The sequence below is a fragment of the Pocillopora verrucosa genome, chromosome 11 (genome assembly GCF_036669915.1).
Source record: "Pocillopora verrucosa isolate sample1 chromosome 11, ASM3666991v2, whole genome shotgun sequence".
In the NCBI taxonomy this organism is placed as follows: domain Eukaryota; kingdom Metazoa; phylum Cnidaria; class Anthozoa; order Scleractinia; family Pocilloporidae; genus Pocillopora; species Pocillopora verrucosa.
The window spans coordinates 11,598,398-11,620,366 of NC_089322.1; the positions used below are offsets into that span (position 1 = coordinate 11,598,398).

The window sequence follows — 21,969 nt, forward strand, 5'->3', positions numbered from 1 at the left end:
TCCTGTTTGATGTTGCTACCTCGGCTGATGTGAATGAACACTGGTCGAACTGGAAGGACCTGTTTTTAACTGCTGTAAAAGAACATATCCCTATCAAAACAGTTGGCGACAAGAATTCTTCACCTTGGATTGACGGTGAAGTTTGACATCTGATCCATAAAAAATATGCAGCCTTAAAGAAATTTCACTTGAACAAATTGCCAGAGTGGAAGCTGAAGCTCTGCAAACTAAGTCAAAACATCAAATACCTAGTACGGTCAAAACACCGGCAATACTAAGCCAAAATCAAAGCATCTTTCAAAGACAACCCAAAAGAGTTCTGGAGCTACCACAAAGTGTTCATGGGCAGACGCTCATGCACTAACTCAGCGATCTGTTACGATGGTGAGGTGGCTACAAAACCGACGCAGAAAGCTGAACTCTTAAATAAATATTTCTGTTCTGTTTTTCTATCGGCTACTTTGGATGTAAACATAGATCCAACGAACAATTCACTTAGAACAGAAATGGAAATTTCTCAAATACAGGTGTCAGTTGATGATGTGACAAAGCACCTGATTGGGCTTGACACCTCAAAAGCTTGTGGACCCGACAGCATTCCAGCGCACATACTAAAAGAATGTAGCCAACAAATTGCTCCAAGTCTCTGTGGGATCTTTAATCAGTCTCTTAGTTAATTCCTAAAGAGTGGAAATCCGCAGACATAACACCCATTCACAAGAAAGACTCAAAAGAGCCTGCCGCAAATTACCGACCCATATCACTTCTTCCGATTGTCAGCAAAGTCCTTTAATGCTGCGTTTTTAATTGCCTGCATGATCATGTTAATAACTTAATTACCCCTTTACAACACGGGTTCCTAAGGAATCACTCATGTGTCACCCAGCTACTATCCGTTCTTCATACCATCGGCCGAAACCTGGATAAAAACATCCAGATGGACGTAATTTACCTTGACTTTGCCAAGGTGTTTGACACTGTAGTTCATAACGCCCTTCTTCCTAAGTTAAAAGCCTACAGGGTGTCAGGTCAGCTTCTAACCTGGTTCGCTAACTACCTATCCGGCCAACTCCAACGAGATGTTATCGATGGCACAACTTTCCAATGGGCCCCTGTCACTTCTGGGGTCCCCCAAGGCAGCCTTTTGGGGCCTCTGCTGTTCATAATATTTATTAACGACCTCCCAGATGCAGCCATAGGTGATGTTTTCACTTCCCTTTATGCTGACGATACCAAAATATATCGCAACATCAATACCAGCGATGACTACATGTCTATGCAGAAAACCTTGACCAACATGCACACGTGGACTCGGCACAACAATATCCAGTTCAATGTTTCTAAATGCAAGGCGCTAACCATCACTTGAAAAAAGAGCCCACTAGACTTCATTTACAAGCTTGATAATTTAGAGCTCGAGCGTGTGTCCACAGAGAGGGACGTTGGAGTTAACATCACCAACTCCCTCACCTGGAACACACATATCCATGCCATTTCTGCTAAGGCCAACAAGTTAGAATGGTTTTACTGATCTTAATGTTTACGATTTTGTTTCTCCTGTTTTTCACGGCTAAACCAGACTAAGTAATTCTTATAACCTTAAAACTCCTGTATGTAAAACTAGCACTTTTCAGGCCTCTTACTTTCATCGTATTTCACCCTACCAGTTTTTCAACTACTGCATCCTTCCGCAACTTTGTTACTGAGCACATGTTTCACCTTTTGCACAATCACTTTGACATATCCTATCCCTGTACCTGGTCAATTGTACGATCCTGCCCCTGCCATCTCTAGTTTTTTAGCGTCTTTTAAATTTGGTGTCTCTTGGTTGATTGTGTTTTAATTATTATTTGTACCATGGGAGGTGCCTCACATGGGTCCTTGCATCCCGTTCGCACCTTCCCTTTTGACCTTATGACTTTAAATCACTTTGCACATATATTTCATTTTTTTCTTGGCTGTTTAATTTGCTGTATGTAACATGTGTAATGGTCAATAAAGCTGTTAAAAAAAACAAAAACAAAAAAAACAAAGAAAGTACAAGTCACAATAAATGCATAGAGGTATTGTTTTAAAGACAAATGACACGTAATTAATTTTAATACTGGTTTTTGTAAGACTCTGATGTTTTTATAAAAAACTGTAATTTTCTTTAGACCTTTGTACATCTACATGTAAAGTTGATCTAATAATAGTATGCTAAGAAATCCCTGTTGGTTGCATTTTATTTATTGTTCTTATATTCTGTTTTCTCCATTTCAACAATGATGGTGGTGTACAGACGTGACTCAGTTGTCATGGCAGCTGGCCTTTTCAAGGAAAATTGACAAGAAATTAATGGCAAGAGAGTACCAACAGATCATGTTTGTGTGCTACTAACAACAGCAAAGTCCAATGTTACGGCACCATTTATTGGTAATCCAGGTGAAACTCTTTTTTGGAGGAAGGAAAGTTTTTTGCTTTTCCTAAACAATTCTTATACCAAGCAAGTCTTGAGAATAGATCACTCCATTTGACACCATATAATGCTGCACCTTAAAGGGACAGGAAGGGCTAAACAATTCCTTTACCAAGCAAGTCTTCTGAATGGATCACTCCAGTTGGCACCATATCATGCTAAACTTTAAAGGGACAGGAAGGGCAAATAATGATCAATTTTTGAGTGAACTTGGGAATCCAAAGACAATTTTAAAGACAAGTACGCAACATGTGTCACTGATAAAAATGCAAGGTCTCAGCATTCATCCTGAGAGATTTCATATTGGAGTTAGCAAGTTAATAATACAACAGCAAAGTAAGGTGACAACATGAATCATCTATTTGTCACTAAAAAGCTGTATTCAGAGGGTTGGAAGATGACGTAACATGACAAAAATGATTATCCTTGTCCCTTTTAGTGCATCTAGCATTGTTTTTTTCTGAAAGAAATTGTTCAACTGTTCTTAATTGCAAAATATTTCATTCTCATCATTTCCTATGTTGTGTATCAAGTCAAAGTTTTAAAACTCAGCAGTATTTTGAATCACTATCAATCCATTAAGAGAATGGTATTATGAGGATAGTTTTTGAGGAATTAGTTCTTATTTCAAATCACCATAACCAAATCGCAATCGAGTATGATTCAAAGCAAGAAAGTGGTATCACTCATTGCTGTTGTAGAGGTGACTTGCTGTAATGTCTGAATACCCTCGGGGTAATAGGGCATATGGATTGCTAAGCAGATTTATGTTTCTGTTTTCAGTTGTGTTGTAAATATACATGATAATAGTACCAGCAATAATACTTTGACTTTTCTCACAAAAATTGATGGTATTTTGGGTTGCAGAACTAGAGTGGTTACAGTTCTGCCTAAGCATGTTCTGTTATAAATAAACTTCATCAATCTCAAAATATGAAAGGTTGAGAGGGATTAATAAGGAAGAAAAAAATATGAATGATACTGTTTGTTGCAATTGTTGTAAGTAACATACAAGATTACTAAGGTACAACCCCAACCATAGCTGCTTCAAAAAGTCTTCCTTCCCCTCCATGTAAGTGGACCTCTAAAAGAAGGAACGATGAGTGTTCATACATCAGTCCTACATCTGAACTCAATCAATGATATTTCTCACACATTCATTTACAGAGAAAATTGTTTTTGGGAGAATTTAAACCACATTCTATGGTAATCTGACTCTAATCAAAATCATAGAGGAGAAGATTGAAAGAGACTGAAATCAACATCTATGGGTAGGGTGGATGTTTTGTTATCCTCCTGGCATCTGTAACTGTGGAAGAAATCAAACCAAACATTGGACACAATTAGCATCAAAATTAATACACTTTTTGCAGCTACATGCCTTTGAAGACTGGTGTCAGCAAAAGACATCTAATGTCTCTAAATGAACAGATCATTCATGGCCCTCTCTTTGTATTGCACCACATGTAAGGCACCCTTGTCTAGGTACAGATCATGCCTCCTCATCCTATAATATGCTCAATATAACTGGTGTCATCCCCAGAGCTGATGCATTTACTTTCTTCTGCAAGCACTTCACTTTTTCCATTCTTTTTCCATTCTGATTCCTTTCTCTCTTCATGTTCATTGTGATCAACATTATTGGTGTGGTGAATTATTTCTGTTCTCCCTCCTTTTTAATTTGTTCCAACCTTGGAATGATACATACTCATATGTATGGAATGACTAATTTTAGGGTGTTGAGAGAGAAGGATGATCTCTTTGTGCCATCCAGGACACAAGCAAGTCCAGGCTTTGGCAATATTCCAAACCACGAATTTGTGGCTGGTGATCAGTCAATCCTCTAATAACACCTTTGTAGTACTTAAAGAGATGGTTATCCAATCTCTTGAGCATAGTCCCTCTCAGTGAGCACCCCTTGATGAGGCAAACGCCACTCTTTCCTTTAAATTCAAGAAAATGAAGACATTCTTTCTGTTACGTGAAGCTCCTCAGAGAACTCATGAAGATCAACACTACTGATAAGTCTACAAAGTAATGACGAAATTGAATCAAAACACTTTAGTTTTCCTTACTTAAATTCCACATATTGCCAACAATAAGTATTTGCAGATTTCTTTAGTGATTGCAAGAGTCAGGTGCTTGAAGCTAATTGTCTTGGAAAAATGGTCACAAACAGATATGATACTCTAAATGACACATTTGGGTCATTCCATGATCAAGGACGTTACATTTGCACAAGTGTGGTTAGAGAAAAATCATTAGAACAGACACAAAATTAGAAACAATCATTCCCTTGTACTTTGATTATGACAGATAGGTGCTAGTTGCATGTTTAGTGGGAAACTCAAATTTCCTTTAAGCAAAAAATTATATTTAAATAAATAGAGCTGTCATGGATGTTACAACCAAATCAACCACGTTCTTAAGCACAAATGTTTAACATTTAATTCCTGTGAATTCTGAAAGTATAACTTAAAAACAAATGATTTTGTTTTTTAAGTAAATAGTGATACTACAATTACATACTAATCAATATTTTTTTGTGGTGTGTCTTCTTCATTAGATAATAAAACAATGTCATGGACATTGCATTCCTGATCATGGACATTTCAGTGTGTGAAAAAGATAAAGAAATTAGCGATGTAAAATATATAAATTATCTCTTCCTTCTTTCTTTCCCACAAACATTAGAAAACTGTCCATTAGTTTTGAAATTAGCATTATCTTTCCCTGTTTTCACCTGAAATATTGCAAATAGTGTTTCTAGTCAGCAGCACTCACCTTGAAGTGTGCTCTGTATGGGGAAAGTGTTTTGAGCATGCTCAGACAACAACAGTTGCTGGATTATGCATTTTCCAAGTTGTCTGCAGTTTCAATGAACTAAAAGACTTACAGGATAATGCCTAATCCTGAAAAACGGAGTTATTATTTTAAAAAGCTTAAGGTAGATCCAGAGAGATACCAAGTTTATCTAGAGAAGGACAAACAGCGAAAAAAGAAAATGTTACTACTGCAGTACTGTAGTAAGCGATTAGTAAGGTCAGCAGTTGTCACCAATTTGCCAGGTGACTGCTAAACCACGAGGGCAGCCATGTTTTCGTCTCATCACAAGTGTGATGCGTAGTTTTCCATCAGTGCAAACCTCTGACCATCTGCATTTGTAAAGGAGAACTTAAGTTGTTATCTGAAGATTAAAGTGTTGATCTAGCAAATAACAATGGTAGTATTTTTATTGTCGAAACTCCTTTGGACTTAGCAAGTGTGATGTTCAGAGGAAGCCACAGAAAGAAAGGCTAAAGTGTTAAGTCCAGCTGAATGAGCAAAGAAGAAAAGAGAGTGCAGGGAAAGGGTTTGCTTACACAAACTGAAAAAAGAAGTCTCTGTAAGTTCCAAACATACCCACTAGCAGTGCTGATGAAGGAAAAGTTTACAAGACTCCTCAGGCTCTAAGGAAAGCTCTGAGCAGGGTGAAACAAGTTCTGCCAAACAGTCCATGAAAGAAAAGAGCAGTGATATCTAAACTGGCAAAGTCTGCAGATGGCATTTCATCATAGCAGCTCAAACTCATGCAGAAATGGAAATAAGCAACTCCCAAAGTCAAGTGTTAAGTATGTTCACAATTTTTTTCACCTTGACTCAATTTCACAACAAGCATGTGGCTGGAAAGATTATGTTTCAGTACCGTCAGAAGGGAAGAAGATGAAGTTACAGAAGTGTCACATTATGTGGTTCCTCAAAGAAGTATACCAGTTATTTCTGAAAGAGCACCCTGAAATTAAGATAAGTCTCAGTAACTTCTGTTCCCTTAGGCCTGTCAATGTATTGCTCTCCTCTGCTATGCCCAGGGATGCCTGCCTTTGCCAATACCATGAGAACATCAGGATGCTGTGTGAATATATTGCCTAGGAAATTCAAGCCCTTCCTCCTTACTCTGAAGCATTAGTTGATAACTTTGTGTGTCACAGCACAAGTGAGTTCTGCATGACAGGGAAATGTGCAAAATGCCCCAATGAGTGGCTACTAGAAATTACAGCAGATGCACCTCTGCATGAAACAATGAGTTGGTGTCAGTGAGAAGGAGTAACACACACCATGCCAGGAAAACAAGGAAAAGGTCAGCAACAACTAGGTTACAAGGATGCTGAAGGTACTTAAAGAGAGCATAATTGAGGAGGCTATAACGTCCCTAATGAAGAAGACGCCTCATTATCTACATATGGCTAGTTGTTATGAAGCTGTTACTCAACAAGAAAGTGAAATGCAAGCCAATGTCAACAAAATTGATGCGAAATCTGCTACTCGTAATTCAAAGATGGCCGGCTGATCACGTGACACTGCTCACCACAGGCAACCCACCAAAACGGAAAAAGAGAGAAAATTTTGGAAATGCAGAAACGAGGGACACATATCTAAGGATGAATGTTGCCCAGCAAAGAAAGGGAGGTGTAGGAAGCATGGTCACGTCGGACACTTTGCTAAAGTTTGCAGGAGCAAGAACAACTACCAGACAAAAGTCTTCAGTGTGGAAGATAATGAAAGCCTGGATGACGAAATCTTTGCAATTGAGCTCTCCCCTGAAGACGAGCTGGAAGTGAAGCTTACCATTGGAGGTCAAGAAGTTGACATGTTAATAGACTCTGGAACTTGCCATGTAATCGACCATCAACTATGGAAGCAACTCCAATTGAATGGAATCAAATGTGGAAGCCAGTCAGAAAACAGGTCCATACGGTCTTATGCTACAGCGAGCAAAGTCCAAGTCGAAGCAAAGTTCTGGTCAAAGGTGGAGCTTGGAGACAAACGTTTGTCAGATGTTGAATTTCTGGTGATTTCAAACAGAGGCAGACCCATAGTGGGAAGAAAAACAGCAATGCAGCTTGGAGTACTTGCAATCAAAGTACCTGAATCTGAAGTAAATCTTGTAGAGGGTGAGTTCCAGGAACTGTTCAGTGATAAAATTGGAAAATTGACAAATCATTCCTTTAAACTGCATCTCAAGCCTGATGCAAAGTTTGTAGCACAACCGTGCAGATGTGTCCCATACAATCTTTGCAGCAAAGTAGAGGAAAAGCCGACGGAACTGGAAGATATGGACATCATTGAGAGAGTGGAAGGTCCAACACCGTGTGTCAGCCCGATTGTCATCATTCCTAAACAAAATGGGGACATCAGGATATGTGTGGATATGAGAATGGCCAATACAGCTATAGAGCATTCAAGACACCTGATACCAACAATCGATGATGTGCTGAGTGAACTCAGTGGCAACCCTGTGTTTACTAAACTTGATCTTACCATGGGATTCCATCAACTGGAGTTGAAAGAAGTTATCTCAAGAGAAGTCACAACCTTCACGACTCATGCAGGCCTTTTTAGATATAAGTGTCTAGTGTTTGGCATTTGCTCAGTGCCAGAGTTGTAGCAACATGTAATCGATCAAGTTCTTCTGTACTGGATGTCAAAACATATCTGATGATATTGTGGTTTACAGCACCGATGTAGCTGAACATGACGAAAGGCTGAAAAAGGTCCTACACACGTTGAAAGAGAGAGGTTTGACACTCAACAAGAAGAAGTGTGTCTTCAGGATGAATGAGATTGAATTCATGGGACATTTGTTGCTGGCGAAAGGCATAGGCCCTACAGAGTCCAGAGTAAAAGCACTCCAAGAAGCAAGGGAACCAACAGACAGCTCAGAAGTGAGGAATTTTCTGGGCTTGGTGAATTTCAGCGCACAATTTATCAGTGGCCTGGCAACAAAAGCAGAGCCATTGAGAAGACTCACACAGAAGAATACACACTTTGTGTGGGGAAAGGATCAAAGGAAAGCCTTTGAAGAATTGAAGAATAGCCTGATGGATGTGGATACACTGGCATACTTTAACCCTGCTTTGAAAACTGGAGTTGCTGCTGACGCCAGCCCAGTAGGGCTCGGTGCAGTGTTGTTGCAGGAACACGACAAAGTCTATGCAAACAAAACCCTGTCTAGTGTGGAACGAAGATACTCGCAAACCGAAAAAGAAGCATTGGCCTTAGTCTGGTCTGTTGAAAGGTTTCATGTCTACCTCTTGGGTAGAGAGTTTGAACTTGTCACTGACCACAAGCCCTTGGAAATTATCTATTTACTTAAATCAAAGCCTACTGCGTGTATCGAGAGATGGGTTCTTTGGTTACAACTATATCATTTTCATGTCATCTATAAACCTGGTAAAGAGAACATCACTGACACCCTGTCAAGATTGCCACACACAGATGAGGGAAAGAACTTTGATGACACTGAGAATTATGTGAATTTTATGACCGTGAAAGCTGTTCCAAAAGCAATGAGTGCGAAAGAAATTGAAGAAGTGGCATTGAATGACAAAGAGATGGAGTGTTTAAGGTAAGCTATCCAAACTGGGAGGTGGAAAGGAACTGAATGTTCAGAATTCCTACATGTAGCCAATGAACTGTGTGTCGTGGGTGGTATAATTATGAGAGGAACCTGCATAGTGACCCCCAAAGGTCTTAGAACAATTGGTATTGGACATGAAGGACATTTAGGTGTAGTCAGCATGAAACAGCGTCTTCACACGAAAGTATGGTGGCCAAAGCTAGAAAAGGATGTGGAAAGGTTTGTCAAGACCTGTGATGCACGTCAGTTAGTAGGCAGACCTGACCCTCCAGAGCCTGTGGCAAGTACAGAACTACCTCAAGGACCCTGGTGTGCTGTGGCAATTGATTACCTAGGACCGTTACCCTCAGGTGAACACATACTTGTAGTTGTTGACCACTATAGCAGATATTACGAGGTGGCTGTTGTAAGGACAATTACATCAGAGAAGACCATAGAGTCTTTAAAAACCATATTTGCCAGACATGGACTGCCTGAAGTGCTTGTAAGTGACCATGGGCCAAACCTTGTCTCAGAGAAATTCAAAGCGTTCCTAAAGGAGAATGGTATTAAGCATCGACGTGTAACAACTCGGTGGGTTCAAGCAAATGGTGAGGTAGAGAGACAATAGATCCATACTAAAAAGATTACAGTTGGCACATGCAGAAGGAAAGGACTGGAGAAGAGAACTGGTCAGGTATATGGCTGTTTACAGAACAACTCCTCACCAGACAACTGGACAGACACCAGCATCTCTTCTGATGGGCCGACATCTGCGGTGATTATGGCGGTCAGACGTGTTTCGAGCTTTTCTGTAATTTTATTAAGTTTTTTCGCTGTTAGCTTTGTTCTCTGTCAACTTATACTCTCTCAAGCTCTCGAAGAATGCTCAAGTGCATTACGGGGATAAATTTTTTAAGTATTTCCTATTGTTAAGTACTAGAACTCCCTCCCTGACCACTTTAGAAAGACTGTAGATCATAGTGAATTTAAGCGCAAACTGTTAGTGCACGGTTTCTGTTAATATTACATTAATATTACATTATATTAGTATATTAATGATTATTATATTATTATATTATTATATTATGATTTTTTTTTCTCTTTTTAGCCTTGTTCTTGCTGTAGCTTTTAAAATTAGTAATAAGGATCAGAGATACTAGCTTGTAAGCTACATTGAAATCCGAGGATAAATAAAGCTTATGTATGTATGTATGTATCCAAGAACAAAGTTACCTAAATTGTCACAACCAACCCACAGTGATGAGGAAACCAGAGAGAGAGATCAACTGATGAAATTCAAGAGCAAACAGTATGCAGATGCTGCAAGAAATGCTAGGATGAGTGAGGTGAAACAAGGTGACCTTGTACTCATGAAACAGGATAAGAACAAACATTTGAACCTCAGCTGTAAAAAGTGAAAGAGAAGAAAGGAAATCAGGTTGTTGTGTTTGATAGCAACAATCCCACACGGGTTTTACACTGAAACACAACTGAAGTCAAGCAGTACCACCCTACTGATGATCAGCTCAGTGATACGAAGGCTAATCAGGAGAAAAACACCACTCCCGCTTCAGTTGAGATGGACACAGAAGTCGAATCAGGAAGTACTGATTTCCAGAAAGATTCACCGAGGCGTTATCTGCAGAGGATTCGCAAACCACCGGACAGATTGAACTTATAGAGACATTGAACACTTCAAGAACTATTCACATGGACATAATGTTTCCTTATTTTGTACCAAGGACTCTATGAACGATTTTCTTTGTGACGGTTTATAGTTTTACTCTTTGTTTATATTTCTAGGGAAGAAAGGGATGTAAAGAGAATATTCATAGTTAATGAGTACAAAAAAATGAAATTAACTCAAATGTACACCTTAGATACCAATCATGCACTGCGATTGACATCTAAGGCAGTGTTCACACTTGGTGCCCGGGCACCGTGCCCGGGTTCTATTCTACGCCGGGCACCAATGTGAACACACCTTTTTTCCTGGTACCCATGCCAGAATTCGGGCACGGTGCCGGTGCCCGAGTACAAGGTCGAGACCTTGTACTCGGGCACTAAACTGGGCACTGAGTCCTTATGTGAGCACATTTTTCGCTGGTGCTCTGGCACTTTACCCACAAACCACTTGTTTTCGTACTCACAATTCCTTGTCCCACTCGAGATTTCAAAATGGCGTCCGACGGTGCAAAGTGGAGTCAGGATGAAACTAGTGCACTTATAGATGCTTTCAGTGATGCAAAAACGTCAGCAGAGCCCATGACAACAAACAAAGATTTATATTCCTCAATCAAAGGCCTCCTTGAGCGAAACAATGACATCCAAAGGACAGCGAAGCAGATAGAGACAAAGTTAAAGAAACTGAAATCCGGGTACAGCAAATTGAAAGATAGGATGAAAATATCAGGAGCAGAGCGACCGTATGATTCAAAAGCTCTTTCAAGCCAGGAGAAGGCAGCATTTCAGCACTGGGATAAGCTTGACCGTATTTTGGGTAGGTTGAGTTATGTTTGTGTAACAAATAGAAAGTTATGCACTTGTGATTGTCAAGTTCAAGTGAAGCATTTGTGAACTTTAACCGCAACCTTTACATGTCATAACTTTAAAAATGCAAATATTTATATGGAGGGAAGTACCTGCTTATATATAGCACATGTGAAGATTTTAATATACAAAATTTCAATGGACTATTAAAATGTTAACAGATTTGAAGAGGAAAGAATTACTGTCATTACCTTCTTCATGGTGATAATCCTGATAAACCACTTCGTTGGATAAAACACAAAAATAGCTCTTAGCCCTAATTTGGGAATTTTCCTGCCCCAAGTAAAACTTAAACTTTCTTATTTCATTATTTTCATACACAAGGTAAACCCAGGGGTTTTATTAGAAGCCGGGACCCGGGTACCGGCACCCGTCTACTCTGAGTACAGTACCCGCCTTCACAAAAATGAGGTCATGAGTGGATAAATAAAAGAACAATCAAAAAACTCAGACTAACCGAAACATCTTTCCACAACTCTCCCGCTTTGCTAGCATAAGCTAGTTAACCAGGAATTGCATCTCCGAATTACAATCCTTTTTACATGTAAACTAATATTTCTGTGTCTGGATTAACGAGTGTTTTGTCAAGCAAAGTAATAAATTTCAAAGTTTGATCGCATCGCGTGTCTTCGCGAAACGCATCGCTTACGATATCAAAGTAGATACCAGGACCCCCTCTTGTCAGCTGTTGCATAACATTTGCACGTGACATTTCACACGACTGAAAAGCACATGGTTTTAAAATGGCCGTGACGAATAAAAGATCTTCTCAAGGCGTCCTTGACAATTTTTTTGTCGTTTCAAAGAAGTCAAAAGGTGAGTTCTTAATACTTCACAAGTCATTTCTTCAACATAATAAACTTGCACTGGTGGATATAAATAAAGTATATTTGCATGTCTAAAGAGTCAGTGAACCGCAACGACCTTTCAATATAAACAAATCATCAAAATCACCCTTCGTTCGCCACCGATTTCGCCGCTTTGTTTACTTCTTTTCGCCCTGACTATCACACCCTTGTGTCTCCGAGGATGCATACAAATATAACTAATCAAAGACTGGCTCTTCTTTGCTTATTGTGACAACCTTGAGAGCTTTCAAGCGCACGGAATTACTAACAGTTAAAAATAAAACAAACATTGCGTGAGAGTGCGCGGCGTAGATGTTGTCCGAGGAACATTGCAGATTGCTTTCGGTTTTTTCACAAACGAGCCAGTTAAAATTTTAAGGAAAAGTTTTAAGGTTCTTTGCACTGTTTCAAGCACTTAATTTTCTCGATATGGCTTTTTTAACTGGGTTTTTGACTGAAGATATGAAGCCTTGTGTACACATACAGTTTTTATGACTCTTCCAAAACTTATAAAACAAACAACATAAAAAATTACTACAAAAAGGTAAATGTAATTCTGCTATGGAAACCTGCAAAAAAATGAACTCAGCACATGCGACAAGGTAAGGCGTATTTTTTTTTTTTTTTTGTAATTTGTTTTATTTTTTTACAACACGTTTCACTTCTTACACTACTTACAATATGTACATTATCCATTACATGATATCGCTGTTTTACACTTACAATAACTTGGTAAGGTGAGGCTTATCCCTTGTTATATTGAACACTTCTTTGGCAGACAATTCAACAGTGCCTTCAGTACAAGAGGCTACTGGAGAGGCAGAAACAAAGTCTTCTAATGAAGCAATCTCAGATACGTCACAGCAAGTAGAAAAAACTCGTGGGACAAATGTTTCTAAAGCAATAGCAGATGACATTATGTTATTAGAAATGGAGAGATGTGGACTTGCTAACCTGCACAACTACTATGAGTGCAAACAAAAAAGCTGCAAAGATTTCTCAGAAGAAGAAGAGGCCAGGCAGAAGAAAGTGAAGAAGAGACGATTTCATCACAGCTGGGTTGAAGAAAGAGAACTAGCCTATGATAACACCACAGGCATTTGGTGGCTTCTTTTCTCAGAAAACCAAGGCATGTTTTGTTTTCTTTGCTGCAAACATAAAACTTTGAACACTCAAAACAATGCTGCAGTATTCAGCACTACACCCAGCACAAGATACAGGAAAGAGGCCATCAGAGAACATTCTTTAACCAAAATGCATGAAGCTGCTGTGGAAGCTGAAATGAATCAGAGGGTGTCAATGTTTCATCAACAGTATGAAGAAAAGAAAGCAGTTCGCAATGATGTATTGTACAATGCTTTTGCAGCCTTGTACTGGTTAGCAAAGGAGGCAGTTGCCAATGTTAAGTTTTTCTCTTTGCTAAATCTGTTCCGTGCTGTTGGTCTAGACAAAATGCAGCATTTTAACCACAAATCTCCTGCTGCAGTGAGAGAAATGTTCCTGACAAGTGGAAATGTGGTCAAGAACATGATTATAGAAGAAATAAAAAAAGCAGGGTCTTATGGCCTTCTAATTGACGAAGTAACAGACATTGCTGTTACTGAGCAATTAATCACATTCGTGCAGTTTTGGAACAGCACTTCTGGTGGCACAGAGATTAAGTTTCTTAGTGCTAATGATCTCCTTGTTGAATCTGATTCTGCAAATGCAGAAACCATAACAAGCACTCTTGTAAAGGAGTTAAATCAGTGTAACTTATCAGTTGGAAAGCTCAATGGCCTTTGCACGGATGGAGCATCAGTGATGACCGGAAAAAACCAGTGGGGTAGCTACCAGACTCAAAGAGTTAAACAAACACCTTGTCAGCATTCACTGCATCTGCCATAAACTGTCACTTGCTTGCTGTGACACTAATGATGAGATCGCATACATGCAAGAAGTTGAGAGATGGCTTTTTCAGGCCTGGAAATTTTTGAAAATTCCCCCAAACGACTTGCAGCATATCTAAAGACCCAACTTTCTGTGAAAAAGCTGCAAGAGCCTTCTAAAGAGGCTAAAGATAAGTGTGTCCGTCGACTTGCTAAAGCTACTCGCACAAGGTGGCTCTCTCTGGGCAAGGCTGTAGAGGGTGTACATAAGGATTACATACCCCTCATGCTTACACTAAGGCAACTTGACCAGAAAGATGCCCAAGCATCAGGTCTTCTTGGAAAAATGTACAAAGTGAAATTAATTGGGGTGGTAACAGTCATGCATCACGTTCTTCCTGTTCTCAACAAACTCAGCTGCACCTTCCAAGAAGGAAAGATTTCCTTCTCCCATATAAAGCCAGCAATTCAGAAGTGTATTGACGATCTTGACAAGATTGTCCAGACGGGAGTTCCAGTCACCGAGTTTCTTAGAGATCTATCACCTGGAGGCAGACTGGAACAAGCTGATCTCATTGCTTCTGATGGAGATGAGCTGTTTCTCAGCAATTTCCTGGTGAAATATGTCAATTCACTGAAAAAAAGCTTAAACAGCAGATTTCCCACCCTTCCTCTCCTGTCTGCTTTTAGCATATTCGACCCTGCACTAGTTCCAGAAAGGGGCCAGCCGGGATTTAGGGATTATGGCAGTGTATCAGTGAAACTCTTGGCTGAGCAGTTCTTTGATGAAGACAGCGACAAAAGGCAGCTGATGGATGAGTGGCAGGTATTCAAGTACGACTTGGCAAAATGGAAGAATGAGCTGCCTGAGGAAGTAAGAAAGCCCCCTGGTGGGAGCAAACCTACAGTCACTTCAACTGACTGGTGCCTCCAGAAGCTAATGTTCATGAAGGACCTGGTTCCATTTAATCTTCCACTGGTTGCAAAGGTGGCAGAGGCAGTGATTTCTCTTCCAGTCTCAAATGGATGGCCAGAAAGGGGTGCCAGTTCTTTAAAACTGATGAAGACAAGGCTTCGAAGTAGGATGAAGAATGACATGCTCAACGCCCTACTACACATTCTCATTAATGGTCCAAAAGTGGGAAGTAAGGAATTTGAAGAAGTGATTGATGCTTCTGTTAGAGCTTGGTTAGCTGCAAAACCATGGCGAAAGTGTCCTCCAAAGTTTGTCAGCACACCAGTGGTTGCCAGCGCAGGTGATATAAGTGAGAACTTTGTAACTGTGCAGGATGCTGGTGTACAGACGGAGGGTGACGCGGAGGGTGTCACGCCAAGTCACCCTTCAATTGCAGAGGAAGTTGATGCAGCCTCCAAAGCACTTGAGCTACCTGCAGATGACGGTGATGATTCAGATTATGGCTCTGATTTCGATGACTTTTAGTTTAGTTGTTTCACCTAACACTGTTTATTTGTAAACAAAGTAAACAATATAAGCCAATGAGTTAGATTTAATATAATTATTCATGTTATGGATTTAGTGAATTCCCTGAGTCTGCAAACAGTTGCAGTAGTGTTTTAATGAAGTCAAAATGCTTGTCAATTTAGTAAATTGTGAACAGTTACAGTAGTGTTTTAATGAAAGAACAATGTTTGTCAATTTAGTAAATTCTCTGAGGCTGTGAACAGTTGCAATATTGTTTTTCATATAGTCACTTTGTGCTAGTGGGTAAAACCTCCTTAAATTATTCACAATTTGTGTTTGCAAAATGAGGATGTAGAATAATAAATTTCCACCTCAGAATGCTGGAAAACGCATCTCCGAGAGTCTTATTTTAAAAATTTTCCGGGGGAGCATGCCCCTGGACCCCCCTAGCGGCTCGGGCCTTCGGCCCTCATGTCCGTGGGGCTGCCCGCTTACTCTAAGACAAGAACCCTCCTACTTCAAAAGTTAATGAAACCCCTGTAAACCAAAACTACTCTGTTATGTTTAGGTGGGATATCAAAACAGATCCTCTTTGACTTTTGTTATCAATAAAATGGTATGCTTGTCATCCAGGAACACACCCTGTTGAAGACCCTCCTGAGGAACATTTGCTCGAAAGCTCAGCTACAGGAGAATGTGTGGATGCACAATCAAATGCTGAAGTAAGAGTAGCAGAATCAGGTACAGAAGAACCAACTGCCGTTATTGCAGCATCAGAACCAAATAAAAGAACAAGTACAGCAGAAGCAAATTCTCAGGCTACTCATCCATCAAAAACACCAAAGAGAAAGAGTGGCAGGGCATGTAAACCTAAGAAAAAACCTCGCCTGTGCGATGTAGTGGAACAATCCAATGAGCAAATGAGACAGATGCAGGATTACATGCAGAATAATTCAACTACACCCGAGGCACGATCTAAAGAAAGAGAAGAAGACGGAGAATTTTTTCGCCACATGTTTGGTATGATGTCGCAAACTATGATGGGCATGACCCAAATGCTACTTCAAGGAGCTGGTCCAGGATATCATCCACCAAACCAGGTATATGCTCCTCAAAGTGTCCAGCCAAACTACAGTTTCTACCCAGTGGCATGGGTTTTGGTTTTGACACTCCATCAGCAAGACCATCATCATCATCAAGCTCAGTTACAAGCGATCCATCATCAGTTGAAGAAAACGACTATTTTACCTTATAGAAACTATCAAAGAAGGTGCATGTTTCATGACACTAATGGTGACTTTGTTGTTATGTTGAGTTGAAACGGTAATAATTCATTTTGAAGCAAAAACACACTTTTTGTCACAATGCATTTTACACCTTAAGTTTGTTTTGTTTTGGATTTACTAAGGCAGAAACTATAAGTGATTGTTCGACCTTGGTCTCTATTGTTAGTTTGTTTGGGAAATGTACACAATTGTCTTTCCAGAAACAGAGCAATCAGTAATTTCTGGTTAGGCTGGTCACTTCAATTTTGTGTTTTATTTATTGAAACACTGTCTATAATAAGTTGTTGAAAAAATACAATAACACTTTAATGGCAGGAATTCAACTGACAAAGGAGTGTGTTAATTTTCTGGGGATAAAATGTTAACTGTATAGTAAAAAGCAACTGCATAGCAAAAACAACTGCATAGTTAAAACACAACTCTATTTTCCATCAAAATAAAACACATTACGAATTTAACTATAGCATCTCCAAAAGTTGATGCGTAGAACTGTTTTCAAATGCTCATACGTCAATATCGAAATACAGCTGAACTGTTAAATGGTCCTGGCTTATCATTAATTCCTTTTATTGTAATCCGAAAGTTAAACAAATATGAAACCATGCAGTTCACGTAACATGACTTTGGTGATCAGTCATTGTACAAAAAATGAGCCAAGATATTCCTAATAATATTAGAATTGCTATCTGCGTCATCATCGTTCAGCGGATCGGGCGAGGTAGGTCACCAATTTCATCTTCACCCAACCTGTTCCACTCTTCGAGGAAGCACTCTTTTCGCTCTTCACACATGTTGTGCAGGATACAGGCTGTTGTGGCATGAAGTACAACTTTATCGAGTTCGCATTCCAACGCCTTAAGCAGACATCTCCATCTCCCTTTAAGATGTCCAAATGCCCTCTCAATCTGTATGCGGGCGCGACTGAGTCTATAGTTAAAATGCTCTTTCTCAGGTGTGAGATTGCTGCCTGGGTAGTTTTTCATTAGATGCTTGGAAATGGGGTAAGCTGGATCCCCAATAAGAAATGGCTCAATGACGTGGTTATCAATAACCTGTCGCAAATTTGAATCATCAGGAATCAGTCTTCCCTCTGTTATCAAATTTCCTATCTGAGAACGCCCAAACACCCTAAAATCATGTGCTCGACCAGGCCAGCCAGCAAAGACATCAATGAAGCAGCACTGGCTGTCACAAACACCCTGCAAAATAACTGAATTTTAAAATCTATTCCTCTTTGTTTTTTGCTTATGATGTGCATCTTGGAACTAACCAGGAGTTTCATAGCTTCGTTAACTTTAATGCATGCAGTAGAAGCACCGACTCCAAATTTGTCTCCGATCTCTCTGTAGTCCAGTCCTTTTCCCAGACGTTTCAATAGCATCGCTACAACTGTTCGTACAGGTACAGGACTACGCAGTCTTGTTACCTGTCGCTGAAGGCTCCGCAAATCATGCGTCAACTGTTCAAACATATCTTTGGAGATACGATAACTTTCCAGCCATTTTCTGTCAGGAAAATGAAGGAATTCGTGTTCTAGAACATTCTGAATTCGTGGGATTTTCCAAGCTGCTCTCCCTCCACTATCACTCGTTTCTGCAAGGAATACATTCAACCTACTTGTAATGCTAGCGCAGACTTCCGTGACGATCCAAGATAATCTTCGCTTGTCGTCGTCATCCGCGGTGTCTCTTAAATGTTTCATGTAGAAACACAGCATTACAAAATTAAAAAAGCAAAAAACCAGTAAGCAAGCAGATATACTGAACACGGAACAAACGCATGTTGTGACTCGAACAATTTCTCAATAGTGAGCGTGTGCTCTGTTTATTGAATGTGAACATATCTTCAGACTGAGTACTGTGTGTCTGAACACAGCACCATTTAGTGCCGGTGCCCGGGTACTAGTGCCCGGGCACCAAGTGTGAACACTGCCTTTTAAGGGGTAATCTGTAGATATGTGATATGCAACACATATCCAGGTATGTTTATTTTATGATTACTGCTTTTGTGCCCTGTAGTACATACAGATTGCAGTTTTCTTTGATACCTGTTCTACAACCCACAGTTACTGATACCATTTATTTCTCTTCGCTCTCCAGGTAGACACACTTCAGTTGTAATAGGACTCGAACGACAAAGGACAACCTAACAGGATACATTCATAACGTATCCCCTGTTAAGCACTCCAACAAGACTTGCTATTTTGGCATGCTTATTCAAACAGAAGCAACCAAAGTACATGGAGTCTGTTTCTCTTCAAGCAAGCATCTCAACTTTGAAAGATACAGCAAACAAAAGTCCTCAGTAAAGATAAGCAACTTCACTATTAAAAATGACAGTGTTCTCATGAATGCAAGAGTCCAATAGAGGAACTGAAGGAGGTCACTTTCTATAAAAAGAGATTCCCTCCACTCTAAACATCTCGATGATTATGTCACCAATAACCAACTTATTAATCTCAAAGCCAAAGTGGTCCACTTATCTGGAGTGAAGAAAATAATCACAAGAGATGGCACGAAGTCGAAAGCTGCTTGTTGCCTCCTAGATCCATCTGGATCAATCAAACTAACCCTGTGGGAGGACCTGATTACAGAAGTTGCAGACGACAACACATATAACTTCTGTAACCTTAAAGTGAGGAAGGATAATGACAACTACTCCATTTACCTTACTACACCAAAGCATGACTGTTCCATTACACCAGCTGATCCCTTCCAAGAGGAAGTAGCTTCACCAGGTGATTTGCCAGACTATTTCACCCAAACATCAACAAATGCTGAAGTCCTAGGTGTTCAAAATTTCATGTGCTATTGCCAATGTTGCAAATGTAGCAAAAAGCTTCCAGCAACACCAGGGAATGTAGTAAAGTGTGAAACATGTGGCCTCAGGCAGAAAGTGTGTGCTTGCAGCAGTCAGTACCACTTGCAAGCATTGCTGAGACATGTTGACATTAATACCACTGTAACATTTTTTTAATGATACTTTGCTCAGTGCCTTACAGTTGTTTAAAGTTGACACTGAGCAGTCATTAAGTGAAGATATTGTTGTTGAAGCATTCCTAAATACATCAATGCTCTTTGTTACCTTTGATAAGAAAACTAAAGTTGTGGCTGCAGTCAGTGTTGCAGAGAACTAAACTGCAGCGAGAACCAAAATAATGGTAAAGATCAGAATGCATCCACTCTATATAACCATTTAACAGGATACCAAAGCCATTGTTGTATCTTTCACTAAAGACAAAAATGTTCATGTTATTATCACTGGGACAATGTTCTGTTATAGCATTCCCCTTCTCCCAAGGGACTTTTTGTATTTAAAAGTATTTAGATATTATATATTTTATTGAGTTTGTACATTCAATTGAAAACTGCAACTGAAGTACAATTATGAACAGTCTTATACATTGAGAAGAGAAAGTTTCATAAGGAACCCAAGGCTTTTAATGCAGATTACTGATGTTGCCACTTATAATTTTCAATTACAACAGTAACCCGTCTCAGTTGAAACCTTCTGTAATTATCAAGTAGTAGAGCTGTTCGCATTTCTTCATACTCTCTTGCCGTTAAACTTTCTATTTCTTTTTTATATTAGTTATATGTTCCTTAAATTTTCTGATGTAAAAGAAAAAAAATCACAATTCCTAACTTGAATCATGTTTTGTTCTTACTTATTGTATTAAATACATACAGTTACGATTCCTTTTGTAATGCAGGCTGTTTTTTACAATAAACTTGTCCATCCCTAATGTCTATGTTCCAGTCTCTGTATTCAAGTTTTAGCCACCTAACCTGGCAGCTAAAATTATTCTAATCAATTCTTCTTCAAATTGTTTAATTGAACTTGCAAGCAAACCTACACAAAACAAGACCCCACGGAAGTACCGCTAAAACCCAGCACAAGACACACGTACGCATTGCGGACCTATTTTTACTTTTGGCAAATGCCTCCCTATTTAGTACCCCGATATGATCAGAATTTGATTCTTTGCGTCTATTAAAAGCCTGCCTTTTAGATTCTCTTGTTTTTTCAATATTTTCTGATCTCTTTGCTTGCAGAGCTCTGTTTTGCTTATTTCTGAACTCTTTATCTCTTCTCCTTGTTGCTATGTATTCCTTCACATAAGCTTTCACTTCCTGTTCTTTGGTTACATCTACTGTTTCATTATTATTTGTCATTCCACAGTAATCTTGATGTTTCTCTATCACGGCAGGCACCTTTGATAATACAAGTGGACTTTGACCTACTTCTCTGTTTCTGTAATTTTCCATGACTTCTGTTACCATCCAGTAGTTCTTCTAACTGCGTTTTGTTCTGCTTTGCCTTACGAGTGTTTTCATTAGATATTATGAGTAGTTTTGTCCGAGCTTCTGTTTGATTCATAGTTTTGCTGATATGAGTGCTCATAGGTTCGCTCAAAGGTTTGCTCAAAGTTTTGCTCATAAGATTCACTTGCAAAAGGCTCACTATCCATAAACCCCTGTGAGCTTGGAGGATCAATGAGACGTCTCCAAGAGTGAAAGACTGTTTGCATTCAATGCTCATAATCACCCCTTCAGTCTTTCAACAGTTTTGACTACATGTGCATGTGCTGCCATGATGAGTATTAATCAAACTCTCTCGAAGAAAAGCCTAATGAGGCATTCCAGCATTGTTTGGGAAAATCTATGTCAATTGGTCTGCCGTCGACATATTGATTTGTTTACATCTGAGTGAGTAACACATTTGCATATTCTGCCCCATTCTAATAGTCGTTTCTACACTTCACGTATCCACAACTAAAAACAGTATAGGACACACAAGGACAACAATGTCAAAGAAGGTTGTAACTTGCACTTGTTATCAAGAGCATGGGAGAAGACTGATTACAAAACCAACATGGCCATCAGGATCAACAGAAACAAGAAAGTGCCCTATCAGTGTGAAAAAGACCTTTGGTGGAGCCACAATCACAGTGTGGACTGCTTTCATTTAACTTCCTCTTGCCCTCTTTTGCCAGCAACAAGACAAATTTTGCACTTACTTTGAGGAGGGCCTGAGTGCCTCAGAGGCATTTCATCATCATGAGACACAATTGATGAAGGATCCAGTAACTCTAATGTTATTGGCTGACCACCAATATGTCCTTCTCTATGTGGTGTAAACAATTTGTACAAGAAA

General features: G+C 39.6%; 1 protein-coding gene and 1 pseudogene across 1 annotated transcript; one reads left to right on the plus strand and one right to left on the minus strand.

The window, feature by feature from the left end:
- Nucleotides 1–11,015: 11,015 nt before the first annotated feature.
- Nucleotides 11,016–15,565, plus strand: LOC131782925 (uncharacterized protein C17orf113-like; annotated as a pseudogene).
- A 1,948-nt stretch (nt 15,566–17,513) lies between these two features.
- Nucleotides 17,514–21,095, minus strand: LOC136284165 (uncharacterized). Its single transcript, XM_066173991.1, has 4 exons — nt 20,772–21,095; nt 19,480–19,562; nt 18,083–18,500; nt 17,514–18,011 (listed from the first exon to the last, which is right to left on the minus strand). The coding sequence occupies exons 1-4, from the start codon at nt 21,093–21,095 to the stop codon at nt 17,514–17,516; spliced, it is 1,323 nt and encodes a 440-aa protein (XP_066030088.1).
- Between the last annotated feature and the right edge of the window lie 874 nt (nt 21,096–21,969).

Coding starts and splice junctions, on each gene's coding strand:
- LOC136284165 (XM_066173991.1), bottom strand. CDS start 21,095: ATGGTAACAGAAGTCATGGAAAATTACAGAAACAGAGAAGTAGGTCAA. Junction 19,563..20,771: donor CAAATTCTGATCATATCGGG/GTACTAAATAGG, acceptor TGGGTGAAATAG/TCTGGCAAATCACCTGGTGA. Junction 18,012..18,082: donor ACGAAGCTATGAAACTCCTG/GTTAGTTCCAAG, acceptor GTTATTTTGCAG/GGTGTTTGTGACAGCCAGTG.